The sequence below is a fragment of the Thrips palmi genome, unplaced genomic scaffold, assembly GCF_012932325.1.
Source record: "Thrips palmi isolate BJ-2018 unplaced genomic scaffold, TpBJ-2018v1 HiC_scaffold_10, whole genome shotgun sequence".
NCBI lineage: Eukaryota > Metazoa > Arthropoda > Insecta > Thysanoptera > Thripidae > Thrips > Thrips palmi.
The window spans coordinates 9901477-9923217 of NW_023144621.1; the positions used below are offsets into that span (position 1 = coordinate 9901477).

Consider the following 21741-nt stretch of genomic DNA (forward strand, 5'->3'; position numbering starts at 1 on the left):
CCCAAGAACACGCAAGGTTTGGGTTTATCGACTCGTTCTGAGGAAGAAGGTGGATTTTTTTCGCAGGGCCAAGCTAGGCGAGAAGGAGGGGAAGTCCCTCGCTTGTCCCGGCGCCCGGCAGTGTTGTGGTGCCTTTCTCTAGCCGCTGCTGGCGCGCACGTGCGGTCGCCAGGGGAACACCCCCTGGAGGCGCCCCGAACTGTGCATCGACGTTGTGGTGGAGGCAGCCCCCCGACGGCGGCAGTCCCCGCCCCGCCCCGCCCCGCCCCGCCTTGCCAGGTGTTTGGGTCCCCGCGCGAGGCGTTCCGCGGTAAGGCAGGGCCCATTACCCGCGTGCAAGCACGGCGGCACGGCGAGAGGCAGCGAGGCAGCGAGGCAGCGCAGCGGGCATTGACTAGTGGCGCGGACGCGAACGCGCACGCCAGGCGCACGCCCCCCGCCTCGCGGTCCTCGCGGTCTTCGCCGTCTTTGGCCATTCGGCGTAGCGGTCCGCCAGTGCGCTCGCCCAGTCCGGTCTCGCGCGCGTTCGCTTCGGTTCGTGTCCGCGGACGTCCCCGACGACGTCCCCGCGCAAGCGTCCCGCGATGGCGTTTGCTCTGGCTGTGGCCCTCCACACCCTCGCCGTGGTGGTGGACGGCTACGCCATCTACTTCAACTCGACCAAGGTGAAGGTGCCGTCCACGATCACCTTCGAGTTCGCCGGCAGCCTCAAGTACCTGACGGTGTGGCACATGGTGAGTGCGGTGTGAACAGCGAGTGCGTTGACAGTTGACGGAGGTTTCAACTGGGTGTTTTCGACTGGTTGAGGTAACGATCTGCGCCGTGCAAACGAGGATGTCAAGTTTTTAGCAGATGGTACCTTTTACACATTAAAACACTCATAGACTAGTACAAGACACTCTAAGGTGTCAGCTAGCTTGTTTAGTAGAGTTGCCTGCTATGGTTTTTGTTGGCAGTACACCGAACTGTTGAACAGTCGATAACGAGGTTTGAGCCAGGTAGGGAAGGCCCCTTCGAAAAAAAATAAAAATAGTGAATGATTACGCAAATGATAGGGCGTGGGGTGGCGCGTACGGCGCGGGCCGCGATCTGCATAATGAACAGCGAGCAGCGTGTGGGGCAGCCCGGCCAGCCAAACGGCCGAACGGAGCCCCCGTGAGCAAGAAGTGTGCGAATTGGAGTCGGAGCCGCGCGCTGTCGCGCCGTCGCGCCGTCTTGCTGACGCTCGCATTCTAGATGCCCGTCCCACACGGGGCCCGCACCGCGCCGCACCGCGCCGCACCGCGCCGCCGGGGGCGTCACCAAACGTCATGTCTGCGTCGGCGTGCCGGCACCCTAAGTCGGCCAAAACACGAGCTCAGTCGGCGGAGACTTGTGTTGCCAATGGATTCCTCGTTCGATGGGCAATCCGTGGATACCGGCTTGTGTTTGATTTGACACCCCCTCCCCCCCTACAAACTGCCCAAAACGCGGCCCCGCGGAAGTGCCCAGTGATTTGTGTGCGTTGCGGTCGTTCCCCCGAGGAGTGAAGTCCTGCGGTCGATACATGCTCGTCGAGTGACTTGGTGATAAAAAGGGTCCCCGATAACAGTCTCGCTGTGCGGCATGTGGAACACGAGGGCGGAGTCCAGAGCTGCAAGAACACCAGCGCTCCGTCCCACATTTGAAGTCCGTTTCCCAGATTCGAGTTGGTTCGCTTGATTTGCAAGCTACCGCTGTCTTAATTAAACTCGTTCGCTCTCCTGGAATGCGACGATGTGAAGCGAGTCTCTAGGTGTTTGTCAAGTCGTCTTCGGCGTGCTGCATCCGTTGTCCTCCAATCCTAGCACGGCGCCGCATTGCGTTTGACGGCATGCTAACGGTGCCGTCGGTCGTGATGTGCCTCGCCGCCGCAGCAGCCGCCCGCGGCCTGCAGGCAGGGGACAGCAGGGCACTGCAGGGCAGACCACAGGGACCGCGGCGGGGACCGTCGCCGAGCCGCGAGGACCTCGCCGATGACACGAGCCGCGCCGTCCCGGCGTTCTTTCTCTCTCACTCCCCCGTGGGACGCCCCGGACGCCCCGGAGTCACCTGTCACCTAACGACCGCAAAACGCTGAACCCACACCGCGTTTTACTTTATCCAGAGAAGTGGCTTCTCCATCCCATGAGTGCGACAGAGACAGAGCGACCAAACGGTCCCTCGGAGTGGCCGAGTGGCTCTGCAACTGCAGGAGGACGCGGAACCATCCTGGGCGAGTCACGCGCGCTCTGCTCCAGACTCCAGCCGCGGGGTTCCTAGCCTATCCCAAGCCGCTCGGTTCGCCCGGCCACTGCCGACCATAACGCAAGGAAACGGGAGAGCGGCAGAGCGCACCGCCCGGCAGGGCTTCCCTCCGCTCCGGATTCCAGGCTCCATAGATTCCGGCGGCGCACAGTGGGCCAGAGGACTGGTGGAGGCGGCCAAAACTATAGACGCATTTTGAGCTCCAGAGTCGCTAAATGGGACTCGAACCGAACGTGTGACCCCATCAATGGATTGCTCTCCGAACGAGGAATCCATTGGTGCGGTCACACGTTCGTGTCCTGTTTAGCGACTCTGGAGCTCGAAACGCGGGATTTTGACCGCCTCCGACCCACTGTGCGTCGCTGCTCCGCCGTTGGCAGGCCGTCAATCCTTTCCATGACTGGGCCTCGTCGAAGGGATGGCAGTACGCGCTGCGCTTTCTGTAGGCCCTTACCGCGCGGCCGAAGTCCACAAGGCCTCGATTCGGGACTCGAGGCGCTCGAGGCAATGGTGGCAGCGTGGCGTGGGTCACTCGGCCACGAAGGCCTGCACCGCCTGCACCGCGAGCGCCTGCTGCATCACGGAGACGGATGGCTGCCCCGAATCCCAAGGCCAATCCGCGGCCCCTTGCAGGCGAAGCTGGCGATGATGCTGTAAAACTGCAGCCAGGCGCCAGGCGTGCGCCAGGCGGCCTGGAGCTTTGCGCCAAGCACGTCGGCGGCGAGGCTAGGCTAGGCTAGGCTAGGCCAGGCGGCACCGACGCGAGGCGATCGTTCGTCACGAAAAGCAAAGCCGGTCCGCCGTCTCCGCCGTTCGGTTGGTTCCCACTGGCCGCGGGCCACGCACCGCCTCGCGCACCGCCTCGCGCACCGCCCATGCAGGCTCTGGGCGTCCTCTCTCTCGCACCCCTACGAGTGCGAGAGAGACGCCGCTGCTCGGAATCAACCCGTGGGCAGCCCCGCAGCGCCCGGTGCACCGCTGCGGCGCCCAGCGGAGGCACGGGGCACGGTTAGCGCGCGCACGCGGTGTTGGTACAGCGCAAGGGGAGCTGCCAGGCTGCCAGCCGGGTCCTCATGAAGCAGTGCAGCAGGCAGGCGTGTCGAAACGAAATGCACCGCACTCCACCCGGCCGACGCAGCGATGTTGGGGAAAATGTTGTCGGATTAAACGCGGTCGTGTGTCCTGGATAGGCCGGCATGGGCAGGCCGCGGCAGGCCGGCGGTGAGGAAAGAAGAGAGTGGACACATTGAAGGCGACGAGCTGGAGAGCAGGGGCGAGCAGGGGGCGCGCGGGGCCTGGGAGTTGGAAGGCCCTGCAGACTGATTCCGAGAGTCGTTTTCGTCGTACTGTCTCTCTCGCGCTCAAGGGGCGTTCCCTGTAGGTGCGAGAGAGGCAGCGATGAAAGCGACTCCCTGAATCGCCTACCGCTGCACGTAATGACGCGGTGGGTCTGCCGGCCTCGCGCCGCCACTCCGAGGAGGGCCTTGAGCACCCCACGCCCTCCACGACACAGGGTGGAAAATAATTGGGCGAGCGGCTTGGTCCTTCGTCCTGCGCCCTTCTCCCTCCCTATTACCCCAGAACCCTCCCTTCATGGAGGCGCCCTCGCCCTAAAAAAACAGCGGGCACTGGTGTAAAGCCTGACGCTACAACCTGACAGCCAGCGCTGCTGTCGGCTCTCGTCATGCTTGAAAGTCATGTCGAGCCCCATGGGGGGCCGGGTCATTGCAAGTCGTATTCAAATCCACATTGACGAGACGACTCTCTCGCGGTCGTAAACGCCTTTCCTTTGGGAATCGCCATAATTTTACTGCCTTTTGGGAATCCTCGCCGGCTCCCTGGCCGCGGGCCGCGGGGTCGACCACCGCGTTGCCACGCACTACGTGCTGCACGTGCGCTCACTCCAGGAAAGCGCGTCACTCCACCGCGTTCTTTGCCGAGCTAATGAACACAATGAGCGTCCTTGGCCAATCGCCCGCAGGTGTCGTCACCCTCGCTCTGTCTCTCTCGCGCCCCTACGGGACGCCACACGGGTGCGAGAGAGAGAGAGAAGATGCGGCCCGACCAAAGAACTGTTGGCGGAGACGTGTGCTCGTCTTCTTTGGTTTTCGTTTCCTCCTCGCATCGTTAGCTCTGGGCCGAGACAAAGCACTGCGCGGCCACGGCCGTGCACGCCGTGCCCGCGCTGTATGAACGTGGCGACGCGTGGTGACAGCGAGTGCCCTGGTTATCGGAAGCCGAGTCAAAGTCATACGGCATCGACCGCCAGACAGCGCCTCGCGCCTCGCGCCTCGCCGGCGACGCCGAGTAGAACGCGCGGCGGCGCGGCGCGGCACGGCACGGCGAGGCGTGGTGGCGGCCGACCTGTTCCGGTGGCCAGAGCGGTCAGCAGGCCGGTGGTGGCGAGTGGCGAGCCAGTGCAGACAGGCAGACCGCCACGTCCGTGGCAGCCACGCCGGCCTTGGCCTTGACACTGTCCTCGCCCGCTGCACCGCGCCGCGCCGCCACCTCGTCTTCCCTTCCGGTCTTTGCATGTCTCGGCCGACATACGCACGACGCACGACGGCGATGCCGCGATGCGTGTTGTTTTGTCGCCCAGGAGTGCGTGGCCTAGAGAGGCGGCCAGACGCGACCCCGCTCTCCTTGCAGTGGAGTCGCCCGGCCAGTAAACGCCTGCACTGCATAATGCGGCCGCATTAACTGACACACTGCCGCCACTGCGAAAGTAGCAATGCGCCGATGCTAATTGCTTTTCCAGTGATGGGGCACATCGCTTTGTGGCGGTGTCGCGCAATCCGCGACGGCGATCGCGAAGACTTCTGCAGGCGATGATGGCGGTGATGGTGGACTGCGACATCTTTGCGGCCAACTTCGCGGCAGGCCGGCCAGCGTCCAGCGCGTCCAGCGCAGAACAGAAACTGGAGCAGCGCTAATGGTTTCTATTGATAACACGAACCGAGTCGCTGTATCTTGTATCACACCGCGCTCGACAGAATGACTGGAAAAGCTGCAGTGATACACATCGTGGCACTATAAGCGACCCGTAGGCCCGCCCCGAGGCGAAGGAAGCCATTCGATTGCCGGCGTTCGTGTTCACACCTGACGCATCGATACCTCGAAGAACGGGCCAACTCGCGGCCCGACGCCCGATTGAGTCGCTGAGACTGGCCGGCCCGCGCCGCTGGCGAGAGCGCCGTGATGATAGGCAACCGGAGCACTGCAATGCGTCGGTGTCGACGCGTTGCCTATCTGCCATTGCCATTACCATTAAGGGCTAGACCACACATGATGGTGGCGGGCTGCGCGGCCGTGCTGGCGCGGCGCTGGCTTGGGAGCATCCGATCCTACCTAACCTCGCCTCGACCCGTTGCGAGTCAAACCGCGGTGCGCCTCACAGCGCCTGGCAGGCAGACTTCCCATTCGACTCGTCGCTTCCCGCGCTGCTTCCCGAGCTGCTTCCCGAGCCGAGCCGAGCCGAGCCAGCCGCGCGCGTCGAGCGGCGTGGATCCCCGGGAACCAGTTCCTCTTTTAATTGAGCCCTGTTTATCAGGCTGCCTCCGATTCAGCCGGACCGCCGGAGTAAAAAGCAACAGCCTTACAGTGACTTGCGTTTCCGCCAACGTCGCCGAGGCCGTCCAGGTGAGGCAGAGGCCCTGCAGCGAGCTCTCGGCAAACCCGTGCAGCGCGTCGAAACGAGGTCCTTCGGCCACGCGCCGCGTTGCTATCGAAGATAACGCCAGCAGCCCGTCCAAAGGATGGTGGTTATCAGTGTCGCCGCGATCTACACCGATCTACACAGTGTACCAGCCCGGCGCTCGCCCCGCCGCCTCCAGGGCACGCTGCCGTTTTCGATGCGGGACTTTGCAGTGATGCAGCGCCGCCGCGTCCTCGGGGCGTTTGATTGATCGGCCAACGACAAGCAGTTAGCGCGGCAGGCCGTGTCGGTGCACCTCGGCGAGCGCGGAGGCGAGCGCGAGCTCAAAGTCGAGCGACTCGACAACCTCCAAACGGCCGGCGCGCGGCACAGCGTCTACCCGCCAATCCGCTCGCGCTGGCCGAACGGCGCCGAACGGCCGAATCCGCGTCTCCTGCTCCTAATGACTTGATTGCCCGACACGCTCGCCTCCGCCAAGCAGTGCGCTCTGGCCCCGGCGCCCCGGTCGCCCCCGGGGATGGCCAGTCACTCTGAAGAGCGATTACGAGCTCGCTCTGTCGCTCTCGCACCCCCACGGGGCGCCCCTTGAGTGCGAGAGCGACAGCGGCGAACGCACTGCTCGGAAGCAGCCTGCTGGCACGCGTGCGACCGGCCTGGACGGCCTGGACGGCCAGTGATATCGTGTGACAGCCGTCCCGTCCACGTCGAGCCCCGGAGGCCCGCGCCGCCCGGCGCCTTGCCTCGCGCGGCCACCGCGCCGCAGACCAAGGTCGAGTTGCCGGAGGAGTGGGGGCGGCTGGGCTGGGCGGCCAGGGCGGCTGGGCCGGCAAGCCAGCAGTGGGGCGTCGCGCTCGCCGGCCCCCTCGTCACAATCACTGTTTGCATGTGGGACGGGGCGAGGCGAGGCGACGGCAGATGCGCTCGTGCGGCCAACGAGCCACAAGCAACGCCCATGTTTGAGTGGAGCGGAGTCAGTGTTATTACCTGCCACTTTCTGGAGCGAGCGGGAGACCGCGACCACAGCGCTAACGTGACGCGGCGCGCCGCAGGCTGATTCCGAGAGTCGCTCCTCGTCTCTCTCGCTCTCATGGGGCGTCTCGCGCGGCTAGAGAGACCGGGCGGCGTAAACGACTCTCGGAATGAGTCTGCCGAGCTCGATTCGAGAGTGGCCCCAGCCGGTGCACCGACATGCATGGTGCATGGTGTGCATGGTCCAGGTGCTGCGTCAGCCATGCAGTTTCACCAGCAAGGCTGCCTGCCTGCTGCCTGCCCACTGGGCGCGATCGCCTATTTCGTCACGTCGGCCAGTCTCGGGTAACTCCTGCGGCCGGACTGCAATCTGTAATACGGCGGGGAATCGCAGGGTGCTGGTCCATTCCATACCCTGGATATAGACCGTCCGCCGCGCGGTCCACCGCATGCGGTGCACCCGAGTGGGACTGGCGTTTGATCATTAACCCGCTGCGGCTTCGTCTGCGTCCAGTCAACTGCAGTCAACCACTGTCTTCGGTATGCGACTGGGCCGACGCGCCCACAGGCCCAACGAGCAAGCATGCCGAACAGTGCTCCACCTGCTCCACCGCCCCCCGTCTCTCTCGCACTCGTGCGGCGTCTCATTCGGGTGCGAGAGAAACAGAGTGACGTTTTGGGATCGCCCTGCAGGCCAGCCAATCCTCGCTTCATCGAGGCAGTTGACCCTTCTGTCTCGTGTCGCCGTGACGCGGCGTGACGCGGCGTGCCTTCGAGGGGCACTGGCCGACGGCCGACGCACGCAGCGCCGCGTCCGTGACCGAGACCCAAGGCATACTCGTTCCCTTCCGCGTTCCGCACCCGCACCTTCGGCAGGCTCAAAACGAGACTCTCCAAACTGCTAAACAGGGGCGCGGCGGCAGCGAGCTCCATTCACCGGGCAGAACGGAGCGGGATCGGATTCCACCATCGCCCCTCCACAGCGACCTGTGGGTTCTCTCCTCCCTTCCCTGACTGACGTGGCAGCGTCGCGAAGCTGATCGCTGCGTGCGTCACCGCCGTCCAGCTTTTCGCGTTCGAATGTTTTTGCTCCTGTTTGGATTGGCGAGTGTGTGACCGAGTGTGTGACTGTGTGACTGGTGGAGTGCCCACTAAAAGTCCTCGCCGCCGCTGAAGCCAAGTGGCAGCTGGCCGCAAGATGCTCGCTGGCAAGATGGCGTCGTGCGCAGTGCCGTGCCCCAGCACGCGTAGCGCAGCACGCTGCCCCCGTGCGCAGCACTAGCGCAGCACTAGCGCAGCACTAGCGCAGCACTAGCGCAGCACTAGCGCAGCACTAGCGCAGCACTAGCGCAGCACTAGCGCAGCACTAGCGCAGCACTAGCGCAGCACGCGTGTCGAGCCTGCCGAGCGATTCGGAAGAAGCTCTCATCGCTGTCTCTCTCGCATTCATGGAGCGTCCGGAAGGGGTGCGAGAGAGACAGAGCAATGATCCTCTGTTCTCAACCACTGCAGGAGCTCTTCGGGCTGTTTGACTTGGCTGGCTCCCGGATTCGGCGGCTCCAACGGACAGGTTCAAGTTTCGACTCGGAGCCTACTGCCCCGGTCCCCCTCCGGATGTCCTTCGCGGAGTCGCGCGGGTCCAGGCCCGACCAGCTCAAGGAAGTGGGCATTTTATTTTCGGGTGTGAGCGGGACTGAAAGACTGATCTCACTCATCCCGGCCCTACAGGGTTAAGGTCTAGGTTGAGGTCTTCGGAGGGAATGACTTTTACCACCTCTTCTATTGACACCTTGCGGAGCCGGCATCTCGGGAACGAGACATGACGAGGAGGCGACGAGCCGGCAAAGAGTATAATAAGTAGTGTCGTTCGTCTTGTTGTTTTTGAGCCTCGTTTTTGTGAGCATGACGTGGGGACTGGTGGTGGCGAACACGTTGTCGAAGACGCGTTCCGACCGTCGGAACGCGTCGGATCAACGCTGCCACATTTCCCAGACAAAATCTGCTGCCAAGCCAGCACGCCCAGGGCCCAGCACTCCGTCCCATCCTCGGCCTGCCATCAACCATTCCGTCGCCATCCGCGGCTCTTCCGCTGCCAAGGGATGCGTGACGTCCTGCGTGTGTGTGTGTGTGTGGGGGGGGGGGAGCGCTCATCAAAGGTGTTGTGTATGTGCTCGACCAGTGCCGAGTCTGGACTTCACGTTAGTGCGGGGGAGAGGAAGGGGAAGAGTGCGGGCGCGTTGCCACGCCATGCTGTGCACTGGCACGCTGGCGCCTTCACACTGCAAAAACTAATCTGCGGTCGTGCCGCCGACTTCCGCGCACTTGTTGTCTGTCGCGCCTCGTGCCCCTACACTCCAAGTGGCTGCCCCTTCCGAGTAAAGTCCGTTCGCGGCGGCGATAAGCCAGGGCCTGGCCAGGGCCCCCAGGGCCGGCTGGGCTGCAGGGCAGCGCCGCCAGTGTCGGCCGCTCCGAGGACGCCGACAAGAAGGGTCGAGCGGCCGAGCGCGCCAAGCGGAACAGACCCGAACAGACCTCTCCGACGCCCGGCTCTGTGGCTTGGCTGGGAAATAGGCTTTGTTTTCGGCGCTCCTTGGCGACTCTTCTCGAATCTTACGATGGAGCGCGGCGCGGTGGACGCAGCCGGGCCGATTCGGTTGATCAAGAGGAATTGCCCCCTCTCCCCGCGGAATGTCAATAATTACCATAACATTCATTCAATCGGTCATCGTTTGGCTGAGAGGGCGCTGGAGGCAGAGGCTCTGGTTCTGGACTGTTCGTGGCGCGAGGCGCGAGCAGACGCACGCACGGTCCTGGCGGCGGAGCGACGGAGTTGGCGTGCGGTCGGCTGGACGCCAAACCTGCCCGTCGGCCACGTCGTCTTGGTCGCGCCCAAGGCGGTGTATGACGCCGTCCCCGCCCAGAGGCAGGAGGGGGCAGGTGGGCCTTGGCTGACCTCTCCAATGCCGCCGTGCTGTCGCGGTGCTGTCCGCTGGCCGAGTTTGCGCCCAGTCCCGGCGGCGGGGCGGTTGGACGCCTTTTCGAGGACAGCAACAAGCTGCAGCAATGCACCGCAGCCTGCAGTATGCTTCAGGGCTTCAGGGCGGCGGCTCGGGTGTCGGGGGACCGGACGGTAAAGCGAAAGGCCGGCCCGGCCCGCCCGACGTCACCTATCAACTTTGTACGTTGCGAACCGGCCGATGATGCTGAGTACGGCGTTCGGCGGCATCATCATCGACGAGTGGTATTTGTGCTTGCTCGGAGTCTCTTCGGAAGCCTCGAGGGTGCTTCGGGAGCTTGGAGGACTGCTTTAGCGGCCAAGTCTAAACACACGCGTCTCACATGCGTAGGCCAGCCGCGAGTACAAGTCGTATAATCTGACGGCATGACGTCATCGCCTTGACATGAGCACTTCGTGCGCGCGCGTGTGTGTGTGTGTGTGTGTGTGTGCGCGTGCGTGATGTCGCCCAAAGTGTCGCTGTGCGGCCCGGGAAACACTGCGACAAGAGGATGACTCCCGCATGCGTTCGCACACACGGGCGAACCTCGCGCCGTTCCGCATTTTGGGTTGATAAGTTGATAGCCGAGGCCGCATGTGTCGTTCGCGAAAAAGTTGAGCGAAACGCCGCTGTTGATGGCGATACAGTTGGAATCTGGCACAGGCAGGCCAACGCCGCGGTGGCTAACGAATTATTGCCTTTCCCGCTGCAGAAAATATATGACCCGAGGCTGATAAGCTGGCAGTCTCTACGAGAATATCGCCAGCACCGGTTTTCTCAATAATTAGCAAACGCCGGCAAACACCGAGCCAGACAGATGCCGAGCGCTATTCCATGCCTCAGATAGACGCCGAACGTTATCCCATACCGCCGGTCCACAGTGAGCTAGAAGACCAGTGCAGGCAGTCAAAATCCTGAACGCGTTATGAGCTCCGCTAAATGGGACTCGAACCGAACGTGTGACCCCACCAACGGATTGCTCTCCGGACGAGGAATCCATTGGTGGGCTCACACGTTCGGCTCGAGTCCCATCTGGAGCTCAAAACGCGCCCAGAGTTTTGCCGCCGGCGCCGGTCTTCTGGCAAACCCACTGTGCGCCGAGTCACTTTGCGGTGAGCACGTCGCGGCACATCGTTAACGTCGTTACGTCCTTAGCCTGACGAGTTCCGTTTGGTTCGGGCTGCGGCCGTTACCAGGCCGATTTGCGCGCCTCCGCGTACTCGCGTGCACACTGGTGAAACAAAGGCATAAAAATTATGCCCTTTAAGGGCGTAAACGATTTACGCCCTTAAGGGGCATAAATCGTTAATGCCTTTGGGAAGGGCATTAAAATTTTGCTTGAAATTCCTATACCATTTACGCCCTTCCCAAGGGCATAAAACGATTTATGCCCCTCGAAGGGCGTAAAAGAGTATTTATGCCCTTAAGGGCGTAATTTTTATGCCTTTGTTTTACCAGTGCAGTGCGGCCAGCAAAGTGAACAAAGATAACCAAAGTGGGCACGTATCGTACACATGCAACGGCTTGGGTAATGTCGCCTTCATTGTTTTGCTAAGGCGGCTGACCTTGACCGCAGCGCTCCGCGGCCCTTCGGTCCAAATTAAAAACTCGTTGTTTCCTTTCATTCTGCTTGGTCGTTTTTCGGGCGGTAATCAGCGCCGGCGATCGCCGCAAGTTGTTGGGAATGGGCTTTAGTTCGCTTTCGTTCGTCGGACCGCAGCCGCCGCACTGTGCTCTGTACACTTCGACGTCGGTGCCAAGTGCTAGGAATAAAGGCGGCCGCGCTGTGCGAAGCTGAATAGAAGCTGAAGCTGTCCGTGAAGCTGCCCAACATTTCTCTAGGTGCGAAGCGCGAAGTCATGTGCGAACCCTCTACCCCGCCGGCAGACGACCGCCGCGGCCTTCGCGGCCTTCGCCTTACGGCTGCCAATCTCGCCCAGCCAGCCTTTTTCACTGGACTGTACTGTACTCTGGCGCCGTGTACCAGCTGGTTTCTTTTGGTCACTTTTTCTTTGCCGGTCCCTTGCACGGCCCCAGCGGCGATTGTAGTCAGGATGATCCGGCACTAGTGTGTCCTCGAGCTGTGGGTCCGAGGACAACACTTAGAAACCCTATGTCGGAGTCGCGGTCGCGCGCGTTTTGTGGACTTTCTCACGATTGCGTTATTTCCGAGTGGGAATCGGACGGGCGGCGACTTTCGCAACGCCGCGTCACCGCGCTCGGTCCCTTGGACGCCGAGGGCGACCTCTGCATCGCGTGGCATCGCGTGGGTGGCGGATTCGGGTGCAGTTGGTGAGGGGCCGGTCGGGCAGGGTGACAGTACGGAAGATGCCAAGGTAGGGGAGAGTGATCGCGAAAACGCATCAACTGTTTCTTAAGCAAGTCTAGTCACCGCCGGTGGGCGCGGAGCTGTGCCGTTGGCCTTCCCCGGCCATCCCGTCCGATCGGCTCGAACTTCTGCCTCCAAGTCTCCCTAAACACGCCCGCCTTTTTGCATCGTCCCTTGCTTAGTAGAATCGAATGACTGTTCGCGTTCGTCCCCGCCTCCCAACTGGCCGCACGGCCGGCCCTTTCAGTGAATGGGCGGCCTAATGGGCTGGCCGCGCTGCATCTAGTTGACCCGGCGGCACCCAATCACGGTGAATGCGTTAGTGCGGTGTGTACGCGAGGCGATACGAGGTGTAGCGCACAGCCCGCGGGACAAGTAGTGGATTGACTGACAATCCCCCGCCGGCCCCGCCACTTCGCCACGTCCCGGTCGAGGACCCCGGCCCTGGCCGACGCCCCGCCGGCCGCCGCGCGCCGCGCCCCTCCCGGTGCGTCGGGACGATGCGCCGCTATGCCGTTTTGGCAGCTCGCACGAGGGGGAAGGGGGGGGGGGCAATCCTTGGGTGCGTCGCGACGCCCGTCCCCGAGGCGTTGACGCCGGCCGCAGCGGCAGCAGCTCTCTAGGGAGCCGTGGGCCTGGCCGGCCCGCGGGTGTGCCCTGTGCCCTGCTTGAAAAGAATGTCCAGATGTGGGCCAGGGTCATGGTGAGCCTCTCCCTGCCGGACGCGGGCTGCAGCAGCGACAGCGATGTCCCCGCGACTCTGCAGGCAGAATCTGTTGCAGTCCGCGCAATGTGCTCGCTCGCGCGCCGCTTCGGATGCAGGTGCGGTGGAAAAGGACGGTGTGACTCAGAGGAGGGGACGTCGACGTCGGGGTCGGGGGTCCCAGCCCCAATCCCGGCCGGGCCCCGCGCCCCGCGGTGGAAGGGGCCGAGGGCGTCGCGTTTGCGGACGACCGTTCGCAGGACAGGACGGCAGGACGGATTGGTCTCCAACAAGAACTAGACCGCACCGGCTGAGTGGCTGACTGTGGCTGGCTTCGTGCTTGGCGTTTGCGACTCGCGTGTCAGTGACAGCAGCAGCGGTGGTAGGCGAACGTCGTCGTCGTCGTCGTCGTCCAGGTCACGTCCAGTGTCACCGTCGCGTCGCCGACGCCGTCGCCCTGCGAGCAGACGACGCCCGACGCCCCGCACGACGCGCCGTCACACCCCGCCCCGCCCCTCCGGCCGCTCGGGCAGCCAGAGCAAGGCCCAAGGCCTCCCCGTCCGCCTTGCCGTCGCCGTCGTCCCCGCTCCCCGCCAGCCAGCCAGCGGCGGGCGGCGGCAGTTTGTTTTGGCGTCGAGTCGAGTCGACTGCGAGTGGAGTGCACAGCGGAGCCAAGCGGAGCGGTCCGGGTCCGAGAGGTTTGAGCGAGGCGGCGAGTCGCGTCGCGTGCCGCGTCCGCGTCGTCGACATCCTGAGCCCTGCCCAGCCTGCGCGCCACCGGACTGCACCGGAGCCCCGCTGTCCGCGCTGATCCTTCCGCCCTACTTCCGCCCAGCTGGCCGCCCCGCCCCCGCCGCGCCGCAGGACCCGACCCGACCCCAGCCAGGGCCAGGACCCTTCCGCCACCATGGCGCCCTCGCCTTCGCGGTCGCGCTCCGTGATGACCCTCGTCTGCGCCATCATCCACTTGGTCGGCGCCGTGCAGTTCACGTTCGCCGTCTTTTATGACTGGACCAGAGTCAAAATCCCGCGCGAGGTGCAGGAGATGGGCAGCGGCTTCGGGGGCAAGCTTGTCTACCTCACCTTTTGGGACGCGGTGCGTACTGAAACTGGCCCTAACCTATCATTACCGTGAGGGCCCTGCCCTGCGGTCTGGCGAATGAATGGGAATGAATGAATGAGTGAATGGGAATGAATGAGGAGTGCGGTGAGGAGTGTGCCGTGCGGTTCGGCGTGGTGCCGGCAATTTGGGTACGGGTGAGCTCTGACCCGTTACACTGTTTCGAATGTCTCGTTGCCTTGAGACAGAGACAATGGTTTGTTTACTTGTGTTTTCGCCTGACTGTCAGTGCTGGACAAGTCCGGTAGTCATGATAGAGAGCATTTTGTGCCGGTGCCGATTGGTTTCACGCGCTACGGCATGGCATCTTCGGCAACTGTCTATGCAGCTTACTGTTTGCCCAGAACAAACAAAAGAATCTTGGCAGAATCTTGGCAGCAGTCTACGGTGCATTCTGAACAGAAAGACCATCTGGTTTCGAATAACACATTGTTCCATTTTCTGTTCTAGATTCTTCAAGCTGTGTACTTCACAGTTTGCCTCATAAATGATGCTGCGGGGGATCACTCACCAAATCCACCAAACCCGCCACTTATCAGGAGGATTAAGGACTACATGTTCGCAGCGTTTGCCTTCCCAATTGCTATGGTATGTATATATGGTTTTGAATTTATCTGTAATACTTAAGTTGTTTGGCTGTATTTTAATTCTGGTTTTATCTTTAAAATTTTCTTATTACAGTTTGTTGGTGTTACATTCTGGTCCATTATGGCAATTGATAGAGAGTTAGTTTTACCAAAGAAACTTGATGCATACTTCCCTTTCTGGTTGAATCACATTATGCATACGAATATTGTCATCTTCATTCTCCTGGAGATGTTCTTGTCATGCCGTAAATACCCCACCAAAAAGAAGGGACTTGCAGGACTTACAATCTTTATGGCCACTTATCTATCATGGTAAGTACATTTTAGATGACAAGCCACAGAATAAGACGTTAAATTAAGTCATTTCCCTAATGGTTCATTTGTTGTTTTTTATTTTCCAGGACATTTGTGATTTATTATAATACCAACCTCTGGGTTTACCCTGTCATGAATGTGATGGACTGGCCGTCTCGAATTTTCTTCCTCCTTGCCATGCTGGCTTTCTGTCTCATACTTTATCTTGTTGGCGATTTCATCAACAACAAGCGATGGGGTGAGTTGCTGCGTCCAGAAAAGGATAAGGCAGAAATTCCGAATCCTGACGAAACTCTGCCTATGACAGAAGTTGATATTAAGGATGGTTCTGTGTAAATTTTCACAAGGCAACTCTGAAAAAATGCTATTGCAATGGCACTATTAATTTGTGCGCACGTTGGTTAGCGTATGATAAATGAAGACTGACAAGGATTTAAGCCATATCTTAAAGTATACCTCCTCCTGATGGGTCAAATACTCTTACAAGTCATCACATCAATTAGTCGTACTATAAATACTTTGTAGTCAACTTTGGCCTCAACCTTTTTTTTTCCTGTTTTTTTTTTTAAATGTTTTGTAGCAAAGTCACAGTAGAACTTTGTAGTAGTGGTTCATGTTGGCTGAGCTCCAGGCTATGTTCAAATTTCCTTGTGGCCTATTTACTGTGATTATAAGATTGCATGACAACATTGTCATTTGTAGTGTCATTTTTATGTTGTAGTTCATGGTTAGTTAGAAACTTGTGTTGAAATTCATTGTTTGATTGGTCAAAGTTCATTTTTGTTTTTGTTTCTTAAGTAAGAACCACATCTCATCACCTTAGTGCATGGTATTTTTTGTCTCACTTTTGTACATATCTGTAGACTTGTTCTATTCTCTCATTTTTGAATGATTGTAATTTTGGATTCATTTAGATCATTGGTTTTTGATTTGTTTTATTTTATTTTCTAGACTCCATTTGTCTTTTGTGTGTCTTCAAACTGTTTTTATCAGTATGCTTTTCATTAGACCCAGCATCATGGTGTAAAAAGATTTTTTGTTAGTAAGTAGCTCTGTGATCAGCCTATTTGTTGGCCAGTTTATGATTTTGTGTATGTATTTATGTACTTTGTGTACGGAATATTTGATTCCGAGTTCATACATAGGTAGGATATTATTTAACATATTGGAAATTAATTATGCATGTTGGCTACAAGAATCTTTAAATCTCTAAATAGGTGTCCTTTGTTTTGTTTTTTTATTTGGAACACCATTGTATTTAGTGAATCCAGTACTTTGGGTCTTTCCTATTTTCTGCTGCTTCTCACACAAGAAAGTACTTACTCTGTTGAATTTTGGTACTTATAAACATGTCCCTTCACTGAACTTTGATGCTAAGCCACATTATATTTTGGTTTGCTTCCTTTTCCTTGGTTATAGGTTTGCCAAGGTTTAATTATTTCTTGTGGTGAAATTAGTCAAATGTCAGGAGCATGTCAACACTCATGCAACTATGATAATGGTAGATAGTGCCATAGCTATGTTACCTATGAGTCAAGGCAGTGCTGCGCTGTGATAAAAGTTTTGATTGTGACTGGACTAAATTTTGCTTGTTGGTTCTGTCAAGTGGTTCATCTGGTCGAATTGGAAGTGGCCTGAAAGACCAGTTCACACTACCTGTTCTATGATTTATTGATTAGATGTCCAAAAATTAATACTGGACAGTTTGTATGTTGCAATTAAGTTACCATTTTTAAAAATTAATGCATTGAGGCAAGCAACGAAGGGTGAGTTTCTCACCTCATGCTAGATTTATCAAGTCAACGAAACAATTTCTTGTGTTGTATGTTCCACTATCCATCATCTTTGTTCATACAATCCACCAGTGAATGAGCACTGCTACAGCAATTTTCTTGATTTCCTACTTCTCATAAGGCAAAGGGCAAAGTGCTTTGATTTATAATTTCCCTTTTGCCGGTTTGTTTGGCCCTGCAAGTCTGATGTTCTATGAAATTTCTCAAGAGATGTTGGGAGTTTTTCTGTGGTCTGTTTTGGCTTCTGTAGGTTTTAGTTAGATATTGTACCTGTACATGTTAGTGGAGATGTTCTTTTCTACCCCTTTCCCCTTTATTCTGTGCGTATGTGTCTTCCCTTATTACTCTCCTTTTCTGTAGTGTAGATGCTTGCTAAGCACCTCAAATTGGATTTGTGTATACAAACCCTTCATATAAAACCTGATATTGGTAATTTTATTTGATAAGACTACTAACATTCTCTGTGAATCTTTTACAGCAAAGCAAATAAATTCCTTTCCCCTCAGTTTATTCTTTTATATTGCAGTTTCAGGCCTGCACAGCCCACTGTAGCTCACTGTCTTATCTAAACCATGCCCCTCCCTACCCCCTCTCTCCCCTTTTGTCCACCTTTTCAGTTGCTTATGAATGTCAATCCATGAGATGTGTAAGTTCTATCTGCCCATTCTTAAAGTTTGCATGATGCTCAAGCAGCATTTTAGTAAAGGTCTGTGCTTGAAAGAAAATGACACGATTTTTAAACTGGGTGCACATCTTATCACTGTCCCAGTTCATTGATTAACCATTGACAGGGCTCACATTTAGAGTCCCCATTAACAACTCAAACTTCATAATAAAATTTCAAGTGTTCAGTTGTATACTGATGTATACACATCTACATTATTACCCTAATCATGAAATAAAGAGCGGGAGGTGTGCTAGTGGTGTGGGTTGTAGATAGCTTCTCTATGCCAAGAGTGTTAAAAGAGTGCTAAAATATGTTTTCTTTTTTGTTTTTCAGGACATAACTACTCCAAACTATCACCAAAGAATAGTGTGAAAAATTCAAATGGTAATTTTTTACAAATGCAGTTGCCTTTTTTTTTTTTTTTTTTTTGGGGGGGGGGGGAAGGGAGAGTTGGTTGTTGCATGAAATAAATATATGATCTGTTTTTGCAGGTAAATCTACCAAGAAAATAAATTGAAACTAACTCGTACAACAAGAACAGAGCTGCATTTACAGTATACCTTGTCATTCCAGTGCAAGAATCGCCCCTTTTCTCTGTTTTAGAAGTCAAATGAAACTTTTTCAAAATCTTGTAATAGTTTGTCTAGCCCCTTGCCTACTACCAATGTATCTAAGATGCCTTAGCTGGAGTTTTATATGAAACATTATTTTGTTATCTTTACAGTTTTAGTTGAGTCCTGACATTCCTAGAAGCTACATTTGCTTTGCAATGCCAATGTCACATGTCTAGTCCTTCAACTTATTCAATTGATTTCATAGAATACTCTAGCAATTGATGTTAGTGAAATTCAGTGTCGTTTTAAGGATTTATATATTTCTTTTTTATGCAAAGTTTTTATGTTAACTTGAATTGTTGATAATAAACATGTTAATTAATTTATTTTTCTGGATTTTAAAAAATTTCTCAGGGGCATTGTTTTTGCTCCCTGTCAAACCGAAGCATTTCATCTCACACATACTCCATTCGTGTATTTTGCTGTCACCTTTTGAGGCTATCTGAAATCAAGTCTTGGGTTTGTGACCTGCAATCTACATGATTTATTTGTCAAATTGGGTGGCCTCTCTCTCGACCCGGCGACTACACAACATGCGTTGCCACACAAAATAGAAGGGCATGGCTCAATTTGGGGCTTGGGTGGGAAGGTCAATTTTTAAGCCTTAGAAATTTATCAAACCAGGGGCGTTGACGAGTTCCAATTGCAGGGGGGGTCAAGGGGCTCTCAGCCGTGTGGGTTGCCTACATTTAAACGTTATTGTGTAGCAGACTCTGGCCCTACTTGTTCGCTAGTGGCGCCGTGAAGGTAGACCGCCCATTCGACACGTGACAGCGCGCTTGTAAGAAACTTAGAACACCCAAGCTTGAGTTACATCTGTCACTTCTGGGTGCATACATAAAGAGTGAAGTCAAATGGTATTTATGAGCTTTCCTTTATTTTATTAATGTTTAACATTAAAAGACACATTGTTCATTTTGGGTTTTGCCTGCAAATGTCAATGTCTTTGTTATGAATCCAGTATTTTCAGTGCATACTTTCTTGATCATTAGCAAACACCAATGCAGCTCAAATTAAAATTTCAATGCAGAGTCATGCGAAGCTAACTAAAGTAGAGTTCTAGCAATCACGGATACATTCTGACTTAAACCCATAGGATTTCTCAGATGCACATTTATCTGTGTATTTTATCAACTAAAAGCTGTGCTGACAGCCAGAATCCCAATATCACATTTTTTTCCCCCAGGGTTTTACTCTTAAGGGATAAAATAATTTTACAACTAACAACAGGTATCCTTATTTTTCTATCTAGATCTGAGTTGGATTTAAAATAAAGATGATAACACTCAGAACTACACATTAAAAAGAAAAAGAAACATAAAATGCATTGCAAACATCAAATAAAACAAACACAAAAGATGATTAAAAGTAAGTCATGAAGGCCTTCTGCCAAAATCAGGATCAAAACCAAGAAACATATTTTGGTTAGTAAGTGGCTGTAATCACACGAGACAAAATAATACCACAGCCATTGTTGCTCTTACTACAACTGAAATATTGTCTGCACTGAGAAATTGTGAAGGAGAAAAAGTATGGACATCTTTCTAACACAGTTCTCTAGGAGGGGGTTTAGAGGGGATTTTCCCCACTGTGAATGTTTCTGCTTCAAATTCTCTCCTTTCATCCTCTGTGAGTTGAGTGATTGAAGTGTAAATAGTGGAGTTCAAAACAACGTTACTTCCTGGAGTGGCCCGAACAGCACTCTGGGATTGAGGACCAAAACCACCAAATGTACTTCCAGTTGGTTGAGCCATATTTGAGACTGTAGATCCTCCAAATATACTGCCGGAACTGTTTCCTGTTAAGGCTGGAGCACCAAAGGGCGACGAGGAGGCTATTTGAGTTGCATTAGAACTAGCTTCAAGTGCATTAGGAAGGGCGAAACTAAATGAACTCGGTTGGGCTGCTGTTGATGCAGAGGTACCACCAAAAATACTACCCCCACTCTGGCCAACAGATGCAGGTGCACCAAATGGAGATGCCTGTTGTGATGCAGGTGTATTGACAAAAGGTGAGGCTTGCTGACCTGAAGGACTACCAAATGGTAAACTTTGTTGAACTGTAGCACTATTGCCAAATATCGAGGTTTGTTGAGTTACTGTGCCAAACGGCGATGTGTTTGTAGGTTGCTGAGCTGAGCCACCAAACACTGACTTTTGAGGTGATGCACCACCAAACACAGACGGCTGTGAATTTGCTGAGCCAAACAAAGAGCCTTGATTTGAACCGAAGACTGATCCTTGGCTTGGCGCAAATCCTGAAGAACCGCCAAAGATTGATTTTTGAGCTTCGTTTGAAATTGTGGATGAAGCACCTCCGAATATAGAGGATTGAGATGCTGGAGACGCAGGCCATGAATCCTGTACAACACTGCTCCCTGATGCAAAAGAAAATTGAGAAGATGTTGATGGAGGACCCTGTGTCAAAGTTTCCTAAAAAAGAGAAAGGGAGGAAAATCAGAAATAACAATATTAACTCATTTCTCTCAGCTACAATTTTGTGTAAAACAAAAAATCTACTTACTATAATGGACAGTGTCTCTGCAGAGCGGACCTTTAAACTATTAAATCTTGCCCTTGCTTGTTGATACAATTGCTGAATTTGTTGGAACTGTGAAAGGAAAGAGGGGAAAAACGTGTATGAAACAAAAGTAACTATGACAACTATTAACAACACAATTAACACAATTATTAACATATTATTTCTTCCAGTAGCAAAATCGAACAACTTACACATGCTTCTATGTTGCCACCTGCTTGGGCTTGAAGTTGCATGTGTCTCATTTCATCTGGGGAGATATCTTCAAGACCTGGTACATTTCCTGATGATATAGCGGGCCAAAAGTTGTAACAAGACAAAGGCCAAACACCACCTTTCTCTGCTTCATTTATGTCTTGTACCATTAAGTTGCTGTAGAAATAAAATTTCACGATGAGTTACATAACAGAATGAAAATTCCAATAGCTGTTAAATTGTTAACAGGCTAATTACTTTCTGAATATAAGAACAGTCACAGTAGCAAATGTATGATTAACAATTTCCTCACTTACAAGATATCATTCGCATCCTTCTTGACGTTACCACGGAATGGGTTGTTAGACTGAGTATTTCTAGGTGGAGGCACACTAGAGGTTGTTTGAACATTTTGCCGGAGTAGAGGACTCACAGTTGAACCTAGAAACAACACAAATCTGGGAATTAAAAATGAAACTAATGGTAACCAATGAAATTTGAGTACACTATACAACAAACAAATAACTGTACATCACATAAAGTGAATAGTGAAATGCACTAGAATAAACATGAATTTCGAATGTGCTGCAGTGATTAAAGGTTTGACAAGGAGTTTCAAATATAATACCATGAATAAATAAATGTTTAACCTTAAATGTTAGGTTATGTTCCTATATTTTTTGGCAACATACCTGCATACTGAGGTGAAGAATGCTCAAATCTGCAGTTCTGGCCGTATCTACAGGTTCCCTGCTGAAAGAATCTGCACACTACCATGATTGACAGAGTCCAAAACACATCCGAAACATTAAACCATCCTTTACCGCAACACTTGGCGTTTGCTTGTGTTTGTCTGGAACCGCGCTCCTTCTCCCCCTCCCCTCCTCGGGCTGCACACTAAGAAACACCAACACTACGAAACAAAAAGGAAAACCTCCCTTCCGTGTGCTTTCGCTAGTTTTTTTTTTTTTTATAAAAGAATACGAATAAGGTTT

At 54.5% G+C, this 21741-nt stretch overlaps 2 protein-coding genes across 6 annotated transcripts; one reads left to right on the forward strand and one right to left on the reverse strand.

Moving 5' to 3' along the window:
* Positions 1 to 491: 491 nt before the first annotated feature.
* LOC117647994 (androgen-induced gene 1 protein-like) lies at positions 492 to 18339 on the forward strand. 5 transcript variants are annotated; one of them, XM_034390062.1, is made up of 6 exons: positions 492 to 734; positions 14488 to 14625; positions 14719 to 14936; positions 15026 to 15177; positions 17733 to 17783; positions 17891 to 18339. In XM_034390062.1, exons 1-6 carry the CDS (start codon positions 585 to 587, stop codon positions 17914 to 17916), a joined length of 735 nt encoding a protein of 244 aa, XP_034245953.1. In that variant the 5' UTR covers positions 492 to 584; the 3' UTR covers positions 17917 to 18339. The 5 variants fall into 5 exon arrangements, with proteins under 5 accessions (XP_034245953.1, XP_034245931.1, XP_034245941.1 ...); XM_034390050.1 differs by lacking the exon at positions 492 to 734 and adding an exon at positions 13761 to 14013; XM_034390071.1 differs by lacking the exon at positions 492 to 734 and adding an exon at positions 14094 to 14168.
* A 529-nt stretch (positions 18340 to 18868) lies between these two features.
* Positions 18869 to 21642, reverse strand: LOC117647988 (nucleoporin NUP42-like). Its single transcript, XM_034390031.1, has 5 exons — positions 21439 to 21642; positions 21064 to 21187; positions 20746 to 20923; positions 20537 to 20623; positions 18869 to 20445 (listed from the first exon to the last, which is right to left on the reverse strand). The coding sequence occupies exons 1-5, from the start codon at positions 21521 to 21523 to the stop codon at positions 19558 to 19560; spliced, it is 1362 nt and encodes a 453-aa protein (XP_034245922.1). The 5' UTR covers positions 21524 to 21642; the 3' UTR covers positions 18869 to 19557.
* Positions 21643 to 21741: the final 99 nt, after the last annotated feature.

What these genes read in the sequence shown, in the direction of transcription:
- LOC117647994 (XM_034390040.1), top strand. Translation starts at nt 13,825, where the DNA reads ATGGCGCCCTCGCCTTCGCGGTCGCGCTCCGTGATGACCCTCGTCTGC. An exon ending in ACCTCACCTTTTGGGACGCG is followed by an intron (nt 14,014 to 14,487) that starts GTGCGTACTGAA and finishes TTTCTGTTCTAG; the next exon opens with ATTCTTCAAGCTGTGTACTT. An exon ending in ATGGCCACTTATCTATCATG is followed by an intron (nt 14,937 to 15,025) that starts GTAAGTACATTT and finishes TTTATTTTCCAG; the next exon opens with GACATTTGTGATTTATTATA.
- LOC117647988 (XM_034390031.1), bottom strand. Translation starts at nt 21,523, where the DNA reads ATGGTAGTGTGCAGATTCTTTCAGCAGGGAACCTGTAGATACGGCCAG. An exon ending in AAGGATGCGAATGATATCTT is followed by an intron (nt 20,924 to 21,063) that starts GTAAGTGAGGAA and finishes TTATTTCTACAG; the next exon opens with CAACTTAATGGTACAAGACA. An exon ending in GTGGCAACATAGAAGCATGT is followed by an intron (nt 20,624 to 20,745) that starts GTAAGTTGTTCG and finishes TTCCTTTCACAG; the next exon opens with TTCCAACAAATTCAGCAATT.